Source organism: Cupressus sempervirens, chromosome 9 (assembly GCF_028749045.1).
Source record: "Cupressus sempervirens isolate cs-2001-9-10 chromosome 9, ASM2874904v1, whole genome shotgun sequence".
NCBI classification, from domain to species: Eukaryota; Viridiplantae; Streptophyta; class Pinopsida; order Cupressales; family Cupressaceae; genus Cupressus; species Cupressus sempervirens.
Genome location: NC_143126.1, coordinates 646003827 through 646029081, shown reverse-complemented (window position 1 = coordinate 646029081; position 25255 = coordinate 646003827). Strand labels below are relative to the sequence as shown.

The 25255-nt window shown below is 36.7% G+C and overlaps 1 protein-coding gene across 14 annotated transcripts in view; it reads left to right on the top strand.

The window, feature by feature from the left end:
- Positions 1-25255, top strand: part of LOC149540389 (uncharacterized) — a 219351-nt gene that overhangs the window by 130744 nt on the left and 63352 nt on the right. For all 14 annotated transcript variants that reach the window (XM_089801485.1, XM_089801494.1, XM_089801491.1 and 11 more), the window contains one exon: positions 6067-6122. In XM_089801485.1, coding sequence (XP_089657611.1) covers positions 6067-6122 — 56 coding nt within the window. The remainder of the gene's footprint in view (positions 1-6066; positions 6123-25255) is intronic.

The following is a 25255-nucleotide window of genomic DNA, read 5'->3' as shown; positions in this document are numbered from 1 at the left end:
TCTCAAGATTATTTGCCATATTATCATGCCCGATGCCAAAATATTATACACAACTAATTAACCCCTGAAGATATTCGACGGTGAACAGCCAAAAGAGCATTGCAAATGTATAAGAATGATTGCATTGAGAGACTGAATGAATTGATTGATGAAGAGAGGAGTATGGGAAATTTTGATATAAGGGAGTTCCTTGTGAGATCTTCAGAGTAAGCAGTCAAGGGCTTCTTTCATTTGCGTTCTTCAGCTTTCACTAACATTGCACAAGAATGTTGAAGCGGCAAACTCCAAAACAAACCATACTCCAACAATATCACAGATGTATCTTCATGACATGGACTACCAATGCAATAAAAAATAATAGAGGTATAGACTAATAATAATGATGAACATAGATACATAGAAGTATTGGCCTCAACCTACTCAATACACAAATGCAAGACTCTTCAACTATTATAGAGGCCGAGTAACATAAAAGATATGCAGTAGTAAGGTAAACATAAAAGATACAACATACACCAAAAGTTACCGTGGGAAAACCCTTCAAAAAATGAAGGGTAAAACCCAGCCACACGACAAAAGACCATTTTATTGATAATAAAATATTCAAGTACATTGCTTTCCACTTTTATTTTTACAATATTTCAAGCAATAATATAAATAGATTGCATAAGACTCTTTACCTTTCATAGGAAGGTATCTTTGAGTCCCAAAAAAGGACCCTTCACATTTCCTCATATTTGACACTTGACATTTGCATACGCATATCTCTTCGCATGACGTATGTTTCATGTATTTTTTGCATAATATCAAGTTAAATATAATCACAAATAACTCTTTCAGCTGAGGATGACCATAACGGTCATAACAAACATATTGCTATTAGAGATATAGATCTCTATCACAGCTACAATCTTCAACATTGTAAAACCAAATCCTTCCATAGTTTGAATCTTTGATGCTTGATCATTGATCAATACCAAATGTCAAAGATATACATTAAAACATGATTCTGATGAAAATCATTACATTGAATTACTAAACTACAAAATGAAAATGCAGTTCATGAAAGTTTGAAAGTTGAAACATGAATCAATGTTTAATGTTCGTCAATATTCAAAATGAGATAGCAAATGTGCAATAAAAGTGTGTTTGAAGGCTTTATAATGGGTCATTTTAGGGGTAGAAACAAAAAAATAATAATAAATTTTTTTTTTTAATGTTTTTGGGCCCACTTCATAAGCTGGACACTGTGGTATCTCATGGGTTTGCACATGTCCTTACTTGGTCCTCTCAGGTTTGGGTTGTGTCTTCGCCCAACCTTCTGGTCCTCATGGGTCTGTGGACCCATGAATATGTGAGGATCCACAACCTTGGGTGTGGACTGTATACAAAACCAACAATTACTCGTACTTGGTTCGCACCTAGACCCGTTTGAGGGTCCAAGGTACTAACCTGATAACATAGTAATTATATTATCACAACCTTTATGTTATCTATGTTGGCCTAAAGGAATCTGACCATAGCTACAATAACATTTACATTAACATGAAGCCCCAAAAAATGTGTGAAAAATTTCATTTTTTTGACTTCCACTCTAAAATTTGGGAGGAAGTCTTGAAGCACTCGAGCTTTGCACTGAAATTTGGGCATGATTTAATCATCTCTTAGGTGCCAACATTTTACATGGGCAGATCTTAGGCTTCACTTGGACTTTCATTGTGGACAGAATTATCCGTTTCATTGAGCTCAACATGAACATTGAGTGGAAATAAAGGGTCTCTTGGGCTCAAATGCAAAATGTCAGCAAGATTTAATCCTCGCTTGAGCTCAAAACTTGATTTGACACGCCAAATATTTTCTAAATGCTTGAAATAAGATTAATATTCTTTACTTTTCTCGGATTTCACCACTTCATTGTCCAACATCCCTATAGTTATTTGTATTTTTTCCCTAAAGGTTTGGAGAAATTGTAATGACCCCTACCAATAGGCCACTAAAGACCTCTAATGCTGAACTGAGAAATTTTGTCAAACACTTGGCATGCAACTAAAGACTACTACTGAAAGTAAATGCTGAACATAGGAAATTGCTCAAAACCGTATGCCATTCATATATCAACAATTTGCAACAATGCCATACATATTTCAGCCAATAATATGATCATCAAACCCTAGGTTGGCAATATAGATAGTCTAAAAATTACAATACCTTTCACTTGCAAAATCCTAGCCTTCCTTTGATACCAATAATGCCAAATGGCAAACAAAGACAAGTACAATGTAAAATAGTAAAGTGCTGAAGTTATATTTTGTACTCAGCTGAAGACAAACATTTCTCAAAAAATATGCCAAATGCCAAATGAGAAGTGAAGAACCTGATTGTAGATGGCTGTAATAATTTTTACCAATGCTGAAGATGTCAACACCCAAGCCAAAGTCACCCCAAATCTGAAAATGTACTTCCTGCAAATTTTCGAAAATGTTGAGGAGTTTTGAAAAATTCCTTAAAAATAAATCATGGCATTTTGGAACTCCAAAATACAACTATCTTTATCTCCTCGATGATAGAAATCCGATGCAAAAATACCTAGAATGATATGCTGAGTAATGAGGAAGATATCAACAAAAATGTGGTTCCAAGCCCTATCTTGAAATTCTGAAAATTGGATCAGACCTGTAGCAAAAACAAACTAGCAGCTATAAATCTTTTCTCCACCACAATTAAGCCTTCTAAAGATGTCCTGCAATCAATCCATGACTGAAAATGAATAGTCCTCAGAAAATGCCCTCCTTCTATAATTTCGGGTTTGCTGAAAAAAGTCTCCTAAAATTTCGGATCTGCTAAAAATGGCTTCCTATAATTTCGGACCTGCTAAAAACGATCTCCTATAATTTCGGTCCTGCTAAAAATGTGTCCTGAAACGCTGAAATGCTGAAAATGGCCTTAGGCCCAATGATGCCCTAGCTGAAGTGACTGTAGTAGTATCACCTCCAAATGTGCAACACTTCAGAGGGTATCTCACCCCCTCAGTTATGCGAATCCAAGGGAGACTTCGTTCCTAAAGACCTAGTGACTATCTGAAACCACTTGGCTTCATAATAGACTATGTGACTGAATCACAATCTGATGTCCACGGAGAAAATACAAATTGGATGATCAAATGCAAGACGCATAGGGTCTATTTATTCACTTTTCAATAGCTTCCTCTAGAAGTCACTTAAACATTCTAGAAGCATCCAAATATTCTTATGAAATAAAGTGCACTTTTATAAAATATTACTTTATAATAAAAAGTGCATCTCAACATCAAATTATAAAACTGGGCTTGAATAAATTAACTTTACTTTATAACAAACGTAGGCCCAAATCACTAATCAACTGTAAGGACAAAATACTGCCAAATAGTCGTTGGTCGACTCTCTCCACATCACCACCAGTCTACGAGAGCTTGTGATAGACTGATCTGGCACGCTAAACTATGTCAGTCAAAATGGGGACATGACAAAAATGTAGGGAGGTCTTTGGCATTATGGTTAGCCAACTGAATTCATAGCCTTTTTGGGTGGATCTTAACCCCTTCTTGTGTAGAAATAAGCTTTTCTTTGGGTTCAAAAACCACTCTGGGCAGAAATTTTCACTTGTTTGGGCTCACACCAATTGGGCCAAAAATGGCATTTAGTTGGGCTCAATATCAACTTTAGGTGGAATTAAGGGGTTCCCTTGGGCTCATAGTTACAAGTTGGTTTCAAAATTTCTTTCTAAGTGATTGATAATTTCTTTAATAGCAAATTCAATCCTAATTCCTTCAAGTTTTCCCCAAAATTTTCCAACTACCTTCATCATTCGATAGTTTTCAAAGTCCAAAGCCCCAAAATGTGGGGTGGAAATCAGGGTTATTTGAGCTTGGAGCCCCAAAATGATAGCAGAAATTCTGCTCCTCTTGAGTTCCAACATTGAAGCGATCTTCAAAATTTCATTAAGTGTTAAAAAATCCTTATATTGCCTAGAATTTGATTGGTTTCCTGCTTCTTTCTTGCCACTTGATCGCATTCTGTGTGTAGGCTGATTAAAATCTTCCGTATGTAATGGCAATCTGATAAAGCTTGGAGGCAAACTTCAATTTCCTATTACTCTTTTTCTCCTTCATTGCCTTGCATCCAAAGTTCACACTTGTCTTCGAATTTTAGGAGCCTCGACCAAAGAGCGGAAGTGAGGGTGAAGTTGGGCTTGCAGCCCTAAGAAGAAGGCGGGAATCAAGCCCCTCTTGGGCTCCATCAACTATGGTTGATGAGAAAAGTTAATCTTGTTCAGATCAGAATTGATCTTTGTTTTGCTTGACCATCACCAACACTCAATCCAATTTTGTGAGCTTGCCCAGACTTTCTTTGTTTAATTCTAGATCAACTTTGAACTAATTGCAACGAATAAGCTGCAGCCAATGTAAATTTACAAGATAGTTTATTGGAGGAGACTAACCACATTTTATTTTCAATGTCTGAGCAATCTACAATTCTATTTCTAAGTTCTTATATATATATATATATCTTGTCCTGATAATAATAATTTGTAGATGTGTTCAGACTTTCCTTTTATAGTATTTGAGCAGATTTCAAATATATATATTAGTGCAGTTCTGATTTTATTGACTGAGATGATATTGCCAATTTGATTGATATATCTCAGCAGATTTAAATGCACATTATATATGTATTGGAACATGATCATGTAGGGGGATGACCCTACATGGTCATGGTTCAATGCATATACAATATATATGATGAAAGCACCGATTCACTTAACAACGATGATACACAAAACAATCGGTGAGATTAGTATAACACCGATACACTTAACAATATCCTTCGTAACTTCAGAATATTATAATATTACTTTGATTTGTATGTGTGTGTGTGTGTGTGTAAAATCAGACTTTAATATACAGATTTATCATCAATCATATAAATTTCCATATATTATATTTGCTTCAATTTCCATGAAGCTAATATTCTCAACAGCCAAGACCCCGGCTTGCCCAAAATTTACATCTTATTAGCCCTTGAAGACTTTGGAATGCTGCCAAGCTACAACTAAAACTAAAACTAGTAACTGCCAAAGTGAAAAGAGTGGAACCTCATTTGCAATGCGGCGATGGTAAGATGACATGCTTGAGCAAATAAATTATAAGTAAAACATTACAATAGTGAATCAAAATGCTTTTGTTGACATTTTGATGCCACACATGATAAAAATTGCTGGATTCAAATTAATTATTTTGGAGAAATCACCATATGCTTTCAATGTAAAATCTTTGCAAGACAAGTGAAGATAACAATGTGAATCATGTAGAAGTAGTGGTTGAAAAGCCATACTGATGGTGGAATACTACTATTTTATTAACAAGAACTTTGTTCGGTGGATATGAAGTTTTATTGTAAAGGTGTTAGGATTTCAGCAGTTGGTTAAGGTTTCTATGAATTTCCATGTTAAAAAAAATGCTACTGCAACCTCTTTTTCATTACAATGCCCTAACACTTACTCCCAAATCATTTGTTTAGAAGGTGATGATGTAGTAAAGTTACAAACTACAAATGGTCTTGGTAATACCAAATGGTTACTTCTGGAAAATTAGTGCCTTCCAAATTTTGATTGTTGTTTTTGTAGATTAAATTGTAATTAGTATTCATTGGCTAGATTTTTGATGTGGTATATATTAGTTGTTAAATATTTGGCAAAAATGGTTTGTTGCATATCAAGTACTCAATTGGATTTTGAAATCTTCTTGGATAGTTAAATCGTTTTCAATACTGATTCAGCTTGAAGTTCAATTCAAGTAAATGTAATATATTTCAAAGGCTGGGGTCATCAGAATAAAACGGATTGTATCACATTATTCATAGATTTACATAATATTCTTATATATTTTTTGAATTCTTAGTAGATTTGGTTGTAAATTGCCCCCAAGACTGGATATTTAAAATGTAGTTGTCTCAGTATCTTTGTTAATGCAATTATAGCCCTTTCGTTGTTTACGAAATGGAATTTTAATTGAAGTTCAAATTTCTACAGCTTATTCCAAATGATTTGCCTATCGATGATATTGTCAATGCTGCCAAAGTAAGAAGGTAATTAATATTCTTTGAATAGATATAATAAGCATAGAGAGAGATATATTTAGAAATGCCGACTAAAAGTTCTTAGTTTATAATGAATATATTTTGGTTTTGCTTGTGTATATTTTTCCTTTTAAATAAAAAAACATTTTATTAATTGCGACTATACATTCTGATATTTAAATTATTGACAAACTATGCTCCAACAAGACTAACTTAAAATATAATTACGATAATCAGTATAATGGATATTTTTGTGCCATTGAGTACAAAATTTTATAGTAGAACATTAAATTAGAACATGATTCTCAACTCTACGATATTATGAAGGAATATTTGGATGGATATGATTAGAAATTGTCTCATGTTGCTAAATATGATGTAAATGACAAGTTTAGAGATGTAACTTGTTATAGCCAATGTATGGAATCAGTTTTGGAAATCAAAAGACCCTAAATGTGTGAATCATTTTTAGAATATTGAAGATTCTATAATTTTTAACTAAAAAGTTCAAGAACGCAAAAATTAATTAGCCAAGTGTAGTACATTTAAATTACTTTCCTATTGTGTTTATCTATTTGCATTTTTGTACATGCTTTCTTTGTGCTTTTGTATAGAAAACAAGAATAGAAATGGATGCATATAGAATATAGAACTAAATATACACAAGTAGGTATGGAATGCATTTCTAACAAGTGATGTAGCCAATTTAGAACATAGGGTTTGGGGTATATTAGATCTTTACCGAGCCATCAAGAAAAGAATTGAAGTATGGTTGTAGACAAGCTAGTAGTTTGCAAGCTTGTACTCAAAGAGTAGTTGGCAAGCCCAATTTTTTTGACATGGCCATAACTCAACAACATCAAAAAATACTTTTTTTGGCAAAATTTAATGACAAAAGGTATCAAATGAATCTTAAACCCCATGGGGAACTGTTGTCTATTAAATTTTGATTAATGAATAGATATGCATTACAAAACTCTATCAGTGTGGAAACCTGAATAGTGGATTAGATATAATAGATAGGTGCTTAATGATCCTTATTATGAATTTATGATGATTGGCTCTGATTATTGTTATCATAAATTTCTTATATAGTCAAGTAAAAATTACAAGTTATTACAATTTCTTCTTCACAATGTAGTGAAAATGTAATGCCCCACCTAAGTCACAACCTTTCTTTCCTATTAATATAGTTGGAGAACAAGAGAGAAGTACACTATTGAAGGGAGTCAGCACAGTATTACATGAAGGCTGACTAGGAGAGTTTCAAAATATATAGCATATAAAACCTTGTTTAACAGTCACAAAAATAACAAAAAAAGGGATCAGCTTTAACATTCACTATTCCATTCATTCTGTATATTATAGTCCTTGTTCCAATCAGTTCCACTGCGCCAGTTAAACATGTAGTCCCAGCCATTATAAGTTTCCCTTTCATCAGAATTCCTTCTCTCAATGTTGGAATGGTCCAGGGTGCTGGTATCATAGTGATTAATATCATTGATCTGCTCTGCCAGATCAAGGAAGTTGTAGATGATTTGCTCCCCTTGATTCTCAGTGCTACTGTGGTTATCAAGCCTCTGACCAGCATCCAAGTCATTAAAGTTCTGGTTCCCTTGAGTCTTTCTGCCACCATGCTTTGCAAGTATCTGCTCAGCATCCAAATCATTAAAGTTCTGGATTTCTCTTTTGAAGACAATCATGGCTTCTTCTTTAAGCAACTTATTAAATCTTTCCTTGGGCACTTCAATGGTAGCTGCAACCTGAGAAACAATATAGAAATGTGTGAGTTTGAAGTTAACCTCGGTAAGGTCCCGTTTTGTTGTCTTGGAAAACCTCTCATTCTTTTTTCCCCAAATGATCTTCATGATTTCAGCAGTTAGAACAAACCAAAATCTATTCAATTTGAAATCAAAATTTGGAACAAAGCCTGCAAGAGTTTCATGCCAGGAGAGACCATCATTACAATTCCAGATGATGGGATGACAAAAAATCATTGACCATAATCTTTTAGCAAACACAGAATAAAAAAAGAGATGTTCAAAAGTTTATGACAGTTGTACAAAGAGCAGATAACGGGTTGAATACCACAGGAGGAAAGAACAAATTGAACAAGAAGTTTGTTAAGGAGGAGCATCCATCTAAAATACACAGCTTTAGGCTCAATAGGGGAATGCCAAAACAAGTCAAAAACAAAGTGACATCTAGAAATCTCCCATTTAAAACCCCAAACAAGTTTGATTGTATTAATGATGTCTTCATTATGTTTAAGCATATTGTAAATTTGCTTGCATGAGCATCTATTAAAATTACTGCCATCCATTTACTTGATCTGATCTAGCCACTGCTCAGAATTGAAAATAGTACCAGGAAAGAACTTACCAACTACCTTGGAAATAAGAGTATAAGTTTTCTTTTGGGAGTTTGGAATATTAAACTTCTTGCTGATTACCTCCCAAGACCTCAAATGCTTGTCAACCATAATATCTGGAATAACAGAGATACCTGAATTATGCATCTTTTAGCAGAGCAATATTGAGTTAGAGCAACAGGTTTATTGTTAAGGCTAATACCCTATCAAATAGATCTATCAATCACAACATATTATGGGCACTTCCCCACAGCAAGTCTATTGCAAATCAAGAATCTAACATGACACCAAGCTTTCCAAATGGAAGAGAACACATTGGAACCAAAAACTTTATGTCAAAAATCTCCAAAATGTCAAGCAGAGGAGCATTTTGCCAATCTTCACCTTTTCTGATAGAGGACATACTAATATTATTTCTAATGAGAATTTTCCAAGGTTCATTCCTATTCAAAGCCTTTATAATCCATTTGGAGGCAAGAGCTAAGCCTTGTACTTCTAGATCTTTGAGCCCCCCACCCCTCCCCCCCCTCCCCCCCGCTACCTGGCCATATTTTTTGGAGAACAATACCAGTCTCATTTCACACAATGTGTCTTCTTATTGCCTTTTGGATCAGACCACATAAAGTCTCTCAAAAATTTCTCCAGCTTGTTTGATTGATAGTTAGCTAACATCCAGAGATGAGGAGTAATAAACTGCATGAGAAGAAAGGACTTTTTGTAGAATTTAAGCCCTCCTTGCAATAGATAGCATATGAGTTTGCCATATAATATGTTTTTTCTCAATCTTTTCAAATATCCAGTTCCACATCTATTTGGTAGAAGGATTTAAAGAAAAATGAATTCCAAAATATCTCACAATATCATTCAGTCCTTGCCACTTCCAACCTTTGCTACTAAGCCAGTCAGGAGGAGTGTCGGCCCAATGTAGAACAATGGACTTCATGCGAGAGATCTTGGCTCCTGGAGCTAAGTAGAACAATTGAATTCTATCAAGCATGTTATCAAGGTTACCCTCATTCATCTCCACAAGCATGGAAGTATCATCAACAAATTGCTCAATAAGAAAATCTTAATTCTTTGACTGGAGTACCAAGCTGGGTGCTTCTAAGAATATAAGATAATGCATCAGCAACTATAACAAGAAAAGCAGGAGCCAAGGGACATCATTGTCATATAGATTTTCCCAAGGAGATAGCATCAGAAAGAACACCGTTAACATCAATGACAATATGTAAATCCTTGAAAAGAATTTTAACCCATGTGCAATAGTAAGGAGGAAATCCGAAGGTCTTTAACATTTCAACCACAAAACCCCATTCAATTCTATTAAATCCAACAAAATCATGGAGACATCTTGCTCATCACTTTTGGCCCAATGCATAGCTTCCCAATTGGTTAGAAGGTCTTCTAAGATGTATCTCCCCTTAGTAAAACCGACTTGAGTCTTGGAGATAATGTTGTTAAGGATATCAAAGATGTTACAAGATACAAGAATTGGCAGATTAATGGATTTTTGGATGATTGATTGATTAACAAAGGAACAAATGTGTTCCTTATAAAGAATTACAAGGACGTTGTTTCTAAAAGAAACAATGTAGATTGAAGACGAAATTAGAAACAAAACTAAAGACAGGATAGGAAACATTCCTATCTAGGGTGAAAGATAGACTACAGACAAATAGTTGACCATTATAGAAAGTATTTAATTAAGGAGATAATATCTTAATACCCTCCCTTAATGGTCAACGTATGGATCTCAGAACATTTTGGGATAACTGAGACCCTCCCTGGATCTACAGAATGCTGAAAGCAAGAAGCTTTGCCAGAAGAGTGCTATGACTCGAAACAAATTGCAATTACAAAACTTAGCTTTTGTGAAAGAAAGGGTAAAACCCAAAATCTCACGCAACCTTGCGTATTACAGACAACATGAAATGATTTTTAAGGAGAAAATCAACAAATCCAAAAAAAAAACAGAAACAAATTCAGAAGGCGAAAAATGCAGCTTCGCCTTGATCAGGAAGCTCGACAACTTGTGTTGTTGGATGGGAAGCATCTTGCCTTGCTTGGGCACCCAAACATTTCTGGAACTCGAACTTCATATGGCCAAACTTGTGACAGTAATTACACTGTACATTTTGCTTCATAGAGCCATCCAGGGATTGAGCAGAAGGTTGATGCTGGAAAGGCTGAGAAGACTGATGGTTGCTGATGTATAGTTGAAAGGATTTTGCAGCAAATGCTTGCTCTGAGGAGGCTGTAGAAGTATTGCTGCCAAACTGTTGTTTCTAACGATCCTGCTACAGAAGTTTGGTGCATAATTCTAGAAACTTCAGATCAACATTAGATGAAGTAATGTTGATTGTTTCTATGAAGTGCTCATAGGATGATGGTAGACTTTTCAGAGTGATGACTATGATGACTACAATATCCTCTTCCTCCATTTTCCAACCAATAGCTTCGAGCTGATCGTGGATGTCCTTAATCTTTGTTAGATTCTCTTGCAAGGACATACTTTCATCCATCATAATGGAGAACAGCTGATTCTTCAGAAAGAATGCTCAACTCTTGTTGGATGTTTTATGGAACTCCTTCAGATATTTCTAGATTTCTGTAGTTGACTTGCCAAAAGGAATTTGCGGTAGTTGATAATCGATAACAAAGAGCTTAAGAAGCATAACAGCCTCTTGATTGCGATCATCAAACTTGTCTTGTTCTGCTTGGTCGGAGGTTGGACGAGTCTTTGTGCCTAGAACAAGCTCATCCAAACGATGATGCTCAAAGATGGTTAACATGTGCTGCTTCCAGTGGTTATAATTGCGGCCATTGAATTGTAGACTGCACTCCAACATCAGATTAGTCAAAGATGCCATTTCAAAGAAATCAGGTACAAACTTCAAGACTGAAATTCAACATGCACGAATTTCAAGGCAAATTCATAGCTGAACCAAAAAAAATCAACAGGTACATAGAGGAACTGGTTCCAAACCTAGAAAGAATTTGAAGTCAAATTTCAAATCCGTAGCACAAAATATAAGGCACCCACAAAAATTTGGTGAAGACCCATTTTAGATCTCGAAAAACCTGTCAAGAATATGTGATTAGAAAATTTTTTCGAGCCAAAAATTTAAGGTTTTCAAACAAAACCCTAGTTGGCAGCCATTGATGGAAAAAAGTAGTAGAAAAAAATGGTGGAAACTGCAGAACCACTCGGATTTAGGGCTACAGACTTTGGCTCCAAACGTGTAGGAGAGTACCCCACACGAGTTGGAGAAAAAATGTGAGTTGCAGACCCGATTTTCTCTGCAAATTGTGTGTAAAACTTGGCTCAAGTCTGGCATCTTAAAAAACGTGATATGCAGTCCAGACGCCTAGCAGTCGTGTGAACCGACGCGATATGCAGCAGTTACGAATCCGGCGTGACTAGAGAAATCGCCATACAAAAAATGGATGCAATTTTGATTTACAGACAAACCCTAATTCAAGATTTTTTGTCTAGTTCGAAAACCCTAGGTAGGTTTGAGAGAAAAAATGATGGAAATAATTGTGAAAAAAATTTAAACAAATAATTTCATGCAGAAATTATAATTTTTTTTTGAAAAAATTCAAGTATTACCTCTAATACCATGTTACAAGATTTAAGAATTGGCAGATTAACAGATTTTCTGATGATTGATAGATTAACAGAGGAATAAATGCGTTCTTGATAAAGAATATCAAGGACGTTGTTTCTAAAAGAAACAACACAGACTGAAGACGAAATTAGAAACAAAACCGAAGATAGGATAGGAAACATTTCTATCTAGACTGAAATACGGACTACAGACAAGTAGTTGACCATTATAGAAAGTATTTAACTAAGGAGATAATATCTTAATAAAAGATTCTTCTTGCCATAATTTTAGCAATAATTTTAGAAGAGATATTTAATAATGTAATTGATCTCCAGTATTGAACCAAAGAGACATCTCTAGGCTTGGGCAAGAGTTTGATAACCCCTCTATCAACAGTTTGTCCCAGGGTGCCAGTTTCATAAGCATATAGATAGAGCTTGAGCAATTTGGAAGAGATAAAATCTTTATTGGCCTTATACAATTTGACAAGTAGACTATCAAGTCCTAGGAACTTCCCATTGGCCATTGAGGCGATGGCTTCTTCAATTTCTTTGAGATCAATACTTCTTTGAAGCAGATAAGATTGACATTAGCTTACTTTTTTAGGAATGAGCTTAACACAAAGGTTCAAAGCAGAGTTATTCATGTTATCAGCTTCAGAGGTAAAGATATTTGAATAGAACTGCACAAAAGTATTGAGGGTTTCATTGGAATCTTTAGTGAATCCATTCTCAGTTTGAACCCCTATAATTTCTTTTCTAGTTTTCTTGGCTTTAATCAAATTGAAGAAATGTCTAGTGCCTCTATCTCCTTCCTCAATCCATTTGGCGTTTTCTCTGACCTTTTGACCTTGCACTTTATAGTTTTGAACTTTCCTTAGCTGGGATTTAGTGCGAATGAGATTATTAACCAGAGTTTGGTCATCTCTTTTGAATTGGAGCTCTTTTTCAATGTTATTAAGTTCCCATTGAAAATAGTTTTAACTATAGTTTCTAAGAATAGCCTCTTTGGTTTCTATCAACTGAAACAAACATCTTCTAATTACTCCCACTTACTTCTAGGATTACTCATCTCAGTACAAAATTTAAAGAGGACAGTAACAGTTCTAATGGGTTCCAGGGAGTCATCATTTTGCAGCAGAGAAGTATTAAGCTTGAAAGGATTCATGGGTCTACAAATACCATCTCTAGAGTTAACATCGTTAATAAAAATGGTCAGAAATACTAGCAGACTGAACACAAAAAGGATTGCTACGATCGGACTGATCAAAGCCAAGCAATGCAGAGTTTAAGTAGAATCTATCTATTCTGTAATAAATTATCTTCTTATTAGACTGGTTGTTAGACCAAGTATATTAAATGCTATTATACTCATTCTTCATTCTCGAGAGAGGATCAACAATGTTAAGTTTTCTCTTCATCTTATTCCAAAAATAAAGTTCATTGCCTTTCCATTCATGTTTATTTCCTGCCACCTTATCAAGTTTGGATTCAATTGTAGATGACGACGACTCTACTCTATTAATGTTGTCGTATCCAATGTTCCCCTGCTTCTGTTGCAAGCACATCCTCCATAGCTCTCTTCTCAAAATCAACAATATTATCCTTTGTAACAAGGATGGTTCATCATCCTACATGGTTCAGTCATTATCTCATTGAAATCAACAAGATCCTATAGTTGGTCAAACTAAGAAGCCTAGTCTTTGCAAGTATAGTGTATTCCAAGCACAATATTTGCACCAAGAACCTGCAAATAAGATATTCAATATTTTGTAAATAAACCAATATTCTTTTAATAATTGTAATTTTTAATGCGCAAGATACAAGACTACCATTTCTCAATTGCTGCTTGGGTGGTTCTTCCTCATATAACCAACTGTAAGGAAAATAATTTCCCCCTTGTTTTGTTATAATTTTGCAACTGAAAATGATGAATGTCCCCTTTGAAGATTGTAGGTCGAAAGATCCTTGATGGATCTCTTCTGCTATTCTGCTGTAATTTTATATTTTTAAATTTGTTTTCCCTATTTATTAAAATTTTCTTGCAGAGCTAGACAAAAGTTGCGGAAGGGTTTGATTGTTTTATATTTTTGATGATTTTTCAATAAGTAATAACAAAAGTACAATAACATGAAGCAGTTCGGAGAATGTATTCCAAATACATTTAAAGCAAAGTCGCTTCAAGCAGATTTTTTTGAATATACGCCTAATATGTAACCAAATGAAGTTTTACAATAATATCCAGATGATTACAAGCAAGAATAAAGCCAGCCTGAAGGCGTGAAGGTGAAATATGAGCCCAAAAGTAAGCTACGGCCAGAATCCAGCTCTCAAATGCTATACGTGGAAAAGTAGATGGCTGCCAGGCGCGGCCGTACAACTGCAAAGTGCCCACACGTGGGTAAAATACTCAAACCCTAACTAAAACTCTGACTTAGTATTGCGTTCCCTAGAAGAAACAATGCACAATCTCCAAGATGCCTTTGATTGCAAGAATCCACACCTTTGTTTTGGGGGCTACGTTTTAAACAGGCAAAGCAAGTGGGTTTGGCGTTCCAAATGCTGAAAACTCAATCAGAGCCCAAATAAAAAATCCAAGATGTAATATGTCAATAATCCTTCGAACTTTGTTTTTACCTCCTTATAACCCACCAAACTTAGCTCGAAGCTATAAGTGTCTCCATATGGCGTTGGGTTATAAAATAATATATTTCTCATTTTTAAAGTGGTCAAGTATCCAGAAAATGACCTTTTTCTCAATAGAAAGAAATTCGTTCACCGAATTACTCTGAGTCAAAAGAAATATTTAGAAAAGTTCAAGACCTTTCCAACAAGCTATTACACCAAGGGATATTCACCCAGATGAGGCCAAAAAACCCCTTATTACTCCAAAATGGCTATAACTTAGCCTTATTTAAATTATTCAAATGCTAACTTAGGAGAATATTTAAATATATTAAAATATTTCCCAAATAGCGAACTGATAGCCAAAACAACTCTATAAGGTGAAATTGAACTTGTCACCACCTGTGATTGATGCCGGACAATCTAAAATCACTGACAATCGCATCCCTCAAAATTAGGGATACTCCTAAAAAATAGGAACGTCTTTGAATCTCTCGAAACTAAAACCATAGAATGATCTCGTAGAGACTCAAGACTATAACTCATCTCCACCTCCTAAAATGTAGGAAAGTCCTCCTACAATTAAGGAACTGCTCTCAACTGCCCTCCTACTGTTTGAATCTCCAGATCCGAACACTGTATACCCTAACTGAGTCTCTAAATACCACTGCCAGCCTACGAGACTCCCTGATAGGCTAACTCTTGCATCCTGCTAGATAGAGCTAAAAGAGGGGACATGACATAGGTTTTATCCTCTCAGTTTATGTGGGTTGGCCTTTCATAACCTTCCCATTAGTATATGTGAAGCTATCAGAGAAGTAAAACTTGTGGCTGAGAAATTACCTTGTTGGATGAATGGGTTGGTAGAGTTGATTATTGCACCTTTGATCAAGGATCTCTGAAATGTTTTCTTCTCGAACATAATTAGCTTGTGGAAAACTAGCCTATTGTTTGAGTTTTTGCATAGGCTAATTGATGAGTGAGGGAGAACTTTTAAGTTCTTTAACAACATATGATGAGTTTGGTAAAGTTGGTGGCAATGAACTCAGTATTGGTGAGTTTTGTTATGCTTTCATAAATTAATTTAAGATCTTATGGAAGCTCTCCAATATCTTGGAGAAGTTTTGTATTTTTAGAAAGCCACCAAGTTGCTTTAGGTCATCCAGAGACTTCAAGATAACAATTGTATGGTTAGAATTGCATAGTTCTGTCAATTTGAGTTTTCTGCAATTTGGGTAAATTAATGAGTTATTAAATAATCATAACATATGATATCGATGCCCCCAAGAAATGCCTAGAGGGGGGTGGAGCCGAATGCTGATGGTGGGTTCCTAGATGTGCAGTGGATGTTTGCTCCTTGATGCGAAAACTCATCCAAGAGCCTTGGATGCACCTGGTGGAAGGATCCGCATCTAGGCGCTTCTATTAGCACCCAGATGCCCATTGTCAAATCTGGTGGTTTTTTCGACAAAAAAATCTTAAACCACATTTAGACATGTGCTAGTTGATCCTTTTTTTGTGCTCCTAAACCCTAAAACAATTCAAAGGTTCTCTTTTCATTTGGTCACCATTTTTCGCATATTGAAGGCAAGGTGATTATTTTTGAGGAGGATTGTTGGTGTGGTAACAAAGGCAAACCACACAATAACTCATATTCTCAGGTCAACCTTCATCTTATGTTCCTTGCTGGTCAACGAATGAGAATGTTTAAAGGCAATCAGCTTCATATATAAAAGAAGAACAAGCTGCTGCTAAACTACTGAAAAGATCAAAACAAAGTTCTTATCAACCTCCATCTGGAAAGAAAACAAATGCAATTACCCACTAAACCAGTTGTTTCCTCCAAATATCCATTTTTGCAAATACTTGTATCGAGAGAGGAAAAGGAAAAAGTAGAAATTAAGGCCCACAAAACAGGTCCATTGGACACTGCATTTGAAATGTAGGCAAGAGAGTTTGCTGGTCAAACCATCTCATGGTTCCTCTATGCGAATGGTCTTTCTTTCAATTTGGTGAGATCTTCATATTGGAAGGAAATGATGACAAGCATCGATAAAGCACTGATTGCTTACACAAGTATTGGGTATGAAAAGGTGCACACCACCCTAATGCAAAAAGAGAAGACTTCTATAGAGAGTGATTCAATCAATTAGAAATTCTTGGAAAACTTTGGGCGCTTTTGTTAATTTTGATGGATGGAAAGATACAGGGAATCAACCATTGCTTAATGTGAATGGAGTGTCCCCCAAAGGGGCAATGTTTTAGATTACATTAAAAGCAGGTTTTGAAGGGGCTACGAAACCCTTTTACAAAAACAAGAAAGATAGGCAATAAAGTCCACCAAGAACAGTCCTGAAAGCAATTGAAAAGCAGAAAGAAAATCAGGTTTTACATGGACCTAAAACCGCTAGCAAAGTTCAATAAGAGTATCTAGGTTTTACAAGGACCTGGAACCTGAAATAAAGTTTTATCAAAAAATAGGACCAGAACCAAAAACATAGACCAGATAAAGGACCTATACATAAACGAAAACAACATAGAAGACCCAAAGCTTGTATTGCAGTTTTGTAATCATCTTGACAACCTCCTTCCCGATCATAGTAGTGTTTTGAATGGAAGTGGCAGCCGAAGTCGCAGCAGCTTGCAAGGCTTTCTTCCTCGAACTTTGCCTTGTCCTCTTACTCAGGCCCTCCGAAGAAATAGTGTCTTCATTAACTCTTTCTCGAAGGCTATCTACAGCGGCACAAATGCTTTATGTTACCTGCTCCATTTTTGTTCCACTTTCCTTGATGAGCATTCTAAGATTTAACTCATAATCTTTAAGTTTTTTAGGGATATCTCCCATTTGCACCTCCAAGTGATTAATTATGGCCCAATCAGCATCCTGGTTGTGTTGCATTATTTCCACTTTCTTCTTCAGCCCCATAATTTCATTATAGATCCAAGAATCAACTTGGAGAATAGAGTCCGCTTTGAGCTTTGCAGAATGTAACAACTTGGAGAATAGAGTCCGCTTTGAGCTTTGCAAAATGTAAGAAGGAAAATTTGTTGTCCCTCTGCGGTGAATCACAAATGTCATTAGTACTCTCATGTAAAGGGGAAACAACCTTATCCATTTGTTCCTCCCTAACCTTCTAGACCTCCTCTCTGTTTTCAACAGGGGCTTCTTGCTGGACTGGATCCTCCTTTTGTTGTTCCCCAGTGTCCGTAGCAGGAGTAGAAGCCAGAACCATATGATCCACATCCTTCATTGTAGCTGGATTATCAGTTAAGTAATCTTTGTCTCTAACACTCCCCCCAGACACAATGTGATTACCTTCATTGTCTAGTCTCTGAAGTATCCTCCTCTTTTTCTTTATCTGATTTTCATTTTGTTTCTGGATATCCCTCCAAATTTGAGCTGAAATCCCCAACATCTGTCCCTTCCTCTTCCTCCGGGATATCCTTCTCAAAACCCTCAGAACTCTCCGATTCAGACTCCATTTCAACAATATGTTTCTGAGAACTTAAGGGTTTAGGTTTAACCTTTTCTTTCCCTTTAACATTCCCATCCATCTTACACATCTTGGATTGAGAACCTTTCTTCTTGTCAGAAGAAGGAGTCGAGGCAATGGACTTATTTTTACAAAAGCCCTGAATAAGAAGTATCAGACCTTCATGTAAGATAGGTCGAGACTCCTTCTTCCTATGGGCAAATAAACTTTGAAGCAACAAAAAATGCAGATAGAACGGGAAAGAAATTCTATCCTTGTATCTAAAATGGTTGAGGAAAACAAAATGAAATTTGTGAACTCTTTTGTTCCTACCATCTAGGATAAAATACTCACGAATGCAGCAAAGCACATCACGCCAGATACTTTTAATCTACTCCACATCAAAGAAGTCTCCACTCTTTTCTAGTTGCTTCTCCTCATCATCCGTCTTCGGGAATTTTTTATAGGCCGCATTTGGAGATAGTGGTTTGTTTTGAGAACTTAATGCCATGTGTGGGGAGCCCCGTGACCTCGGCAATGAATTCCTCAGTATGCTTCACAGTGACTCCATAGTGAGTGACTCTGTCATCAGGCCAATTTTTAAAGAAAGCGGTAGTGATATGGGGTTTGAAGCCATGCAAACGCTCCAGATAACTAACCACCTTCCCTTCTGAAGAATCTTCCAAACATCCTGGCGAGCCTTCCAGTCATCACATTTTTTGGGTTCTTGTTTCCGCGGCTCACCCTCCATACTGCCAAGCAAACACAAAACCAGAAACACCTAGATACAGAACGCAGAGAGTTTGAAAGGAAACCAATTTTTAGTTGATTGATTTGCAGGTCGCCTTTTAGAAGATACGTGCTAAGACCACATAACATTCACATGAATGTACCTCCTCGGGGAAGGTAATTTGACAGCCGTAAGGCCACTCCACCAAATCATTAAATTGCTAATCCAAACAAATCTTTCCCACTTCGGAATAAATGGCTTCATAATTAATAATCGTTTTAAGATCAGCATGCTTTTTTAATTCCTCATGCCACCTCACGTTATGTCCCGTTTGAACAACATAGTTGGCTATCCTGTCAACAACACCATTGGCCTCGCGACATGTATGGGAAATGACCACCTTATCAAACTTTTGAATTAAGGTTTTAATTTCCATAACCGTAGCTTCAATAGACCATGAGATAAGATTTTTATTATTTAGGGTATTTATAATGTTCAAAGAATCACCTTCCAACTATAATTTGGAATACCCCAACTCGACAACTAGCTTAATAGTATAGAGGGCAGCAGTGGCTTTAGCAATGTGGCTATTAGATTTACCAGTAGGGATAGAAATAGCGTCAATAACATTACCCACCTCATCTCTCAGGACCCCTCTACATCCCGCTCTTCCTGGGTTTCCCTTTGCAGGTCCATCAAAGTTCCCCTTGATCCATCCAAAAGGAGGCTCCTCCTATTTTATACTCAATCTAGGATTATCAGTTTTTAGATTGGACCTTTCAGATCGTAAAGGGTTCTCAAAGTGGAAAGTTTGCTCAGAAATTCTTTGGGATTTAAAGTTCTCCTTGATGGCTCTAATGATATTCTGACCAAGCACCCATCCCGGAAGATCTTTACACCTAAAAATTCGGTTATTTCTTTCTTTCCAGATTCCCCCACCAGAGGTGAGGGAGAGTAAGCTTCCAAAGAAAAAGAGCATCAGGATCCCTAGAGGGGCAAAGCCAGCGTCTAAAAGAGAGCTCCACATTGTTTTGATGGACCCATGTTATACCCCAGAAGTTAAGAATCTCCGTCCAGACTTGCTGGGTGTAGGAACAATTCAAAAACATATGGTCTCTATCTTCAAAACCATTTTTGCATAAAATACACCTGTTAACCACATTAATACCTCTTTTTTGCAAATTATCTAGGGTCAGAATTTTATTTTGAAGTAGAATCCAAAAGAAGATATTAATTTTGGGAATGAGACCCTTAATCCAGGCATGAGACCAAAGAGGTTGACTTCCCTTATCCTTTGAGGCGAATATTGAAGAGACTTTAAAATGGCCACTAGGGTCAGCATGCCAAATAACCTCATCCTCAAGATTAGGATACAGAGAAACTACATTGAGAGATAATTGAATATTGCTGAAGCCTTGATCAACATCATTTAAATTCACCCAGGAATCATTTTGCCAATAATGATTAACTAATAAGCCAAATCTCTGCTTGCATCAGTCAACAAGATCATTGTCAAGGACATCTTCAAACAAGGGATGATCCATTAACCAAACATCTTCCCAAAATTTCACCTGTAGCCCATTACCAATTTTCCATGAACATCCTTTTCCTAGAGTTTTCTTGGTCCCCTGAACAACCCTCCATATAGAGGAAGGATGAAAAACATTAGGAGCAGAGAAGAAATCAGGAAGGGATTTAGCATTGAAGAGGTATTTTTGTTTCCATATGGTGCTCCACTCTTTGTTGTCATGATAGACTCTCCAACCTTGTTTTGCTAAAAGAGCATCGTTCATGCATCTGATTTTCTTGATTCCCAAACCCCCTTCTCTTAATTGTTTGCAAACATTATCCCAAGCAATTAAAGGCATTCTCCGTTTCTCCTCAGAACCAGTCCATAGGAAATTTCGTTGAATTTTTTCAATAGACTCAACATATTTTGTAGGGATTCTAAAGAGATTCAAAGCATAAGTAGGTATGCTTTGAAGACAAGCTTTGAGAAGAGTTAACTTACCTGCCTGGCTTAAAAGATTCCCTTTCCATCCCGCAAGTTTCTTACTGAATTTGCTAATAAGATCTTCCCGGAAGGTATCAGGGATCTTCAGACCTAGAGGGAGGCCTAAGTAAGAAGAGGGGAGGGATCCTATAGAACATCCAAGGATTTTAGCAATTTTATTATCTCTGGATAGGGGTATTAATAAAGTACACAACACTTTAATTCCAATTAACCAACTGACCAGAGGCAGAGGAATATAAGTTAATAGCTTGCTTCAAATTTCTGGCTGCCTTAACTTCAGCCTTACCATAGAAGATGGTATCATCAACAAATTGTCCATGAGAGCAAACAAGAGGATGGGAGGAAGGTTGTAAACCCTTAATGAAACCTCTATGGATCAAATCCCCAATATGCCTCCCCAAGCAATCAGCCATGATAACAAAAAGGATAGGAGATAAAGGATCACCTTGTCTCAAACCCCGAGAGGGATAAAAGAATTGAGATGAGCTTTCATTAACCAAAACAACAATAGAAGAGGAAGAGATCAATTGATGAATAAGACCTACAACTTTGTGATCAAAACCAAAAGTAGAAAGAATTTTTAAGAGGAAAGACCAATCAACTCTGTCATAGGCCTTAGCAATATCCACTTTCATAATGAACCCTTGATTGTTAGAAAAAGATACGGAATGAATATTCTCATCAGCGAAGATGATAGAGTTAAGGATCTGCCTACTAGGAATGAAGCCATTTTGTTGATCAGCAATAATCAAAGGGATCACTTGGATAAGTCTGGAGGTAAGAACTTTGGAAGTAATTTTATAGAAAGAATTACAAAGGCTGATCGGTTTGAAAAGATTAGGAGAATCAGCACCAATTTTCTTAGGGATCAGGCATAGGAAGGTGGAGTTGACTTCCTTAAGCATCTGTTTGGCTCCATAGAATTCCTTCACAGCATCACAAACATCTTTGCCCACGAATTTCCAAAGTTTTTGGAAGAAAGACATGGGAAAACCATCAGCATCAGGAGCTTTATCTCCTCCCAGGGAGCTGACAGCTTTGAAAATTTCATCATTCTTAGGTATAGAGCTTAACATTTTATTCTGTTCCTTCGAAACCAAAGGAGGAATCACTCTAAGGATTTCAGCCTGACTCTCCAGATTTAAGTTATGATCAGCTGTCATAAAAGAAGAGAAAGAAGTCACCATTTCTTCCATGATGGCATTGTCGTGTATAATCTTCAGATCTCCCTTTTTAAGGTGTGAAATGTGAATTTTTGCCCTATGTTTAAGAGTAGAGAGATGGAAAAATTTAGATTTTTTATCACCTTCACTCAACCATAACAGCCTTGACCTTTGTCTCCAGTAGATTTCTTCTTTAGTAATGATGTGATGATATTGAGCCAATTTTTCATTTTCTTCAATGAGGAGATTAGGATTATAACCAACCTTTTGAATTTTTTCTTGGGTTATAAGAATTTCCTCCTTCATTACAGTTTTGTTCTCAAAGATGTTCCCAAAGTTGTTCTTGTTCCAGGTTTTAACTTTTCTTTTAACATTCTTGAGCTTAGAAGCGACTCTATAAAGGGCCGTCCCTTCAATATCAATACTCCACCATTCTTCCAATTTACTTTCAAACTGAGGGTGTTGCAGCCACATCTTCTCAAATCTAAAAGGAAAATTCTTCTTGAGATTAATCTTCGCTGCCAAAAATATGAGGGGGAAATGATCCGATCCAATTTTCTGACTGGCTTCCAGTTTACACCTGAAATCTTTAGTCCTATCTCGAGAAATAAGAGCACAGTCGAGCCTGGCCTGAATACATTCATTACCTACTCTCTTATTACTCCAGGTAAACTGAATTCCATGTAGGTCCATATCCATTAAGCCCTCTTTATTTATAAATTCCAATAAATCCAATCTCCCTTCTAGCATGGTAGCATTACCTCCCAATTTGTCGTGATCATAGAGAGGCACATTGAAGTCTCCCATTATAATCAATCTTCCAAAATAGTCCTTACTTTTAAAATTGGAAACAATCTCCCAAACCTTTTTCCTTAGTTTCTTAGTGTTGGGAGTGTAGATATTCACTATACACCATCCATCCTTCTGGTCAACATTAGTTATTTTGGCTATCATAAGATGTTTGCTTGCAATCAGGATAGATCCAAAGTAATTCTTCTTCCATAACATCAGAGTTCCCCCTGATGCACCTTCTGAATTGTTGGTATTTATAGAATAATTTTTAAAAGCTTTAATTTGTTCCGCCTTCTCTTTACTCATCTTAGTTTCTTGTAACAAGAGAAAATCAGGCTTTTGTTCTCTAACAAAATTCCTAACAATATCCAGTTTGTGAATGCTATTCATCCCCCTAATATTCCAAGTTATGATTTTCATATCCTATTTTTTAGGGGTGAAATCCAAAATAGTTGCCTGCCTACCATCAACAATATTCTGCATACTTTCCAATTCTCTGGTTTTCTTATTGGGTTTCCTTCCTCGTTTGTCCAGGGAACCAACATCCGGTTTCACCTTAGAAGGCTGTTCCGCTCTTTTTCCAGATTTGTTCGGAGTAGAAGCAAGAGGATTCTTCTTAGATTGCTGTTCAATTTTGCTACTTCTAGTTTCTACTCCCTTTGTGATAATCTTGTTATCAGTCCTTTTTCTTTGATTTAATATAAGCTTTGAGTTTTCTCTAGAGTCTTTCACAACTTCTAGGGAAAGAGACTCAGCCAAAGGAAAGTCAACATCAGCCTGTGAGGACACTTGGATCTCCCTAGTCTGAGAAGAACGAAGATCTCCCTCCTCACGAATATTTTCGTCATCAGCCAAGAATTCACCTTCCATCCATCTTCTATCCTTGATAGATAACAATTTGTTTTGATAGATCTGTCAGATCCTTTGGTCTTTGTACAGGTTCTAAGGAATCAGTATTCACACCGTGTCCTACTATCTCCAAGATAGCAATCTCAGAGGAGGGTACATTCCCCAACTCAGCTTGTGGAGCATTAGATTGTTCGACCGAAGGTTCTTTTCCCACCTCAACATTAGGATCAATAGAATCTTCATTATTCTTTTGAGTTTGTCTAAGAACAGCTTTGGGTTCCCAAACTTTCTTTTGGTAAAGCTTGTCTTTTTTCCCTACCGAAACACTGCTTGGAAGCTTTTTACTCTTGGAGGGACAATTTCTAACCAGATGCCCCTGTTTCTTGCAAGCATAACAAGAGTTGGGCAGATCTTCAAAAAGAATCTCATGAGATTTTTTACCGAGCTTGGATATAAGTTCCACCTTATCAGGAAGATGATTCAGGTTTGCGACTTTAACAAAGATTCTGGCAGAATGAAGTTTGGTTCTAGAAGCCGTAGCACTATCCAAAGCCACAAGTTCACCAAAGGAACTAGTGATACCTTTAAAAATATCCCCATGCCAGAATTCAAGAGGGAGAACAGGAAGTCTAGCCGAAATGGGAGTGGTTACAAAAAAAGAATCAGAGAGATCCATGTTGGGCTCCCATTTATTAACAGTTAGAGAACTTTTACCAAAAGACCACTGTCCACCACAAAGAATCGTATTCAGGTCTTCCATCCAGTTGAAGAAAAACGAGAAGAAACCATTCAACCTAGGTGCAATATCTACCTCTCCTCGAATAACCCATTTCCTCTTAACCATATTTCTTACAGAATCTAGATCTGGTCTAGCCCCTAGAAATTTACCCACAAGGTGGAATCCATGGAAGACACAGAAAAATCGACTAAAGGATCTGGGATAAAAACTTGAAACTCACCTTTCTCCTAGCAAAACTTTGCAGTCATCGGTGGGAAAAGAGATTTACTAGTAGGTTTCTTGCCAAACAGAGAAGACCAAGTCCTAATTTCTGAGAACCCTTCTTTTAGCCCTTCTGAGGACTTTTCCTTGTTGGGTTGAACAATATCTATCTCCTTCTCGAGATCCTGTCCCGACACTTGAAAAGCGAAGGAATCCAATGGTGGGACACAAACCCCACTGAAAGGATCAGATTCACACAAAGAATTTCCAGTAGATACACACAAAAGCTTCCCATCATCCACATCAACCAGAGGTTCTGACTCACCCTTCTTCTCACCACCCCTTACCGTTCCTCCTGGGTTTGTACCTCTTGCCAGATTCTCCCCGACCAGTTTCCCGCCTACCTGCCAACCAGCAGATTCAAAATCACCCATCCTTCACTCAATTTTTGCACGCCAAAGGGGCGATGTTTCTGAAGGGGAGTGAAAGATTTAAAATCCATTTCCAGAATTCTCATTGAGGCTATAGAGAATGGTGGGTAGTGAAAATGCTTTCTAGGCGATTATAAACAA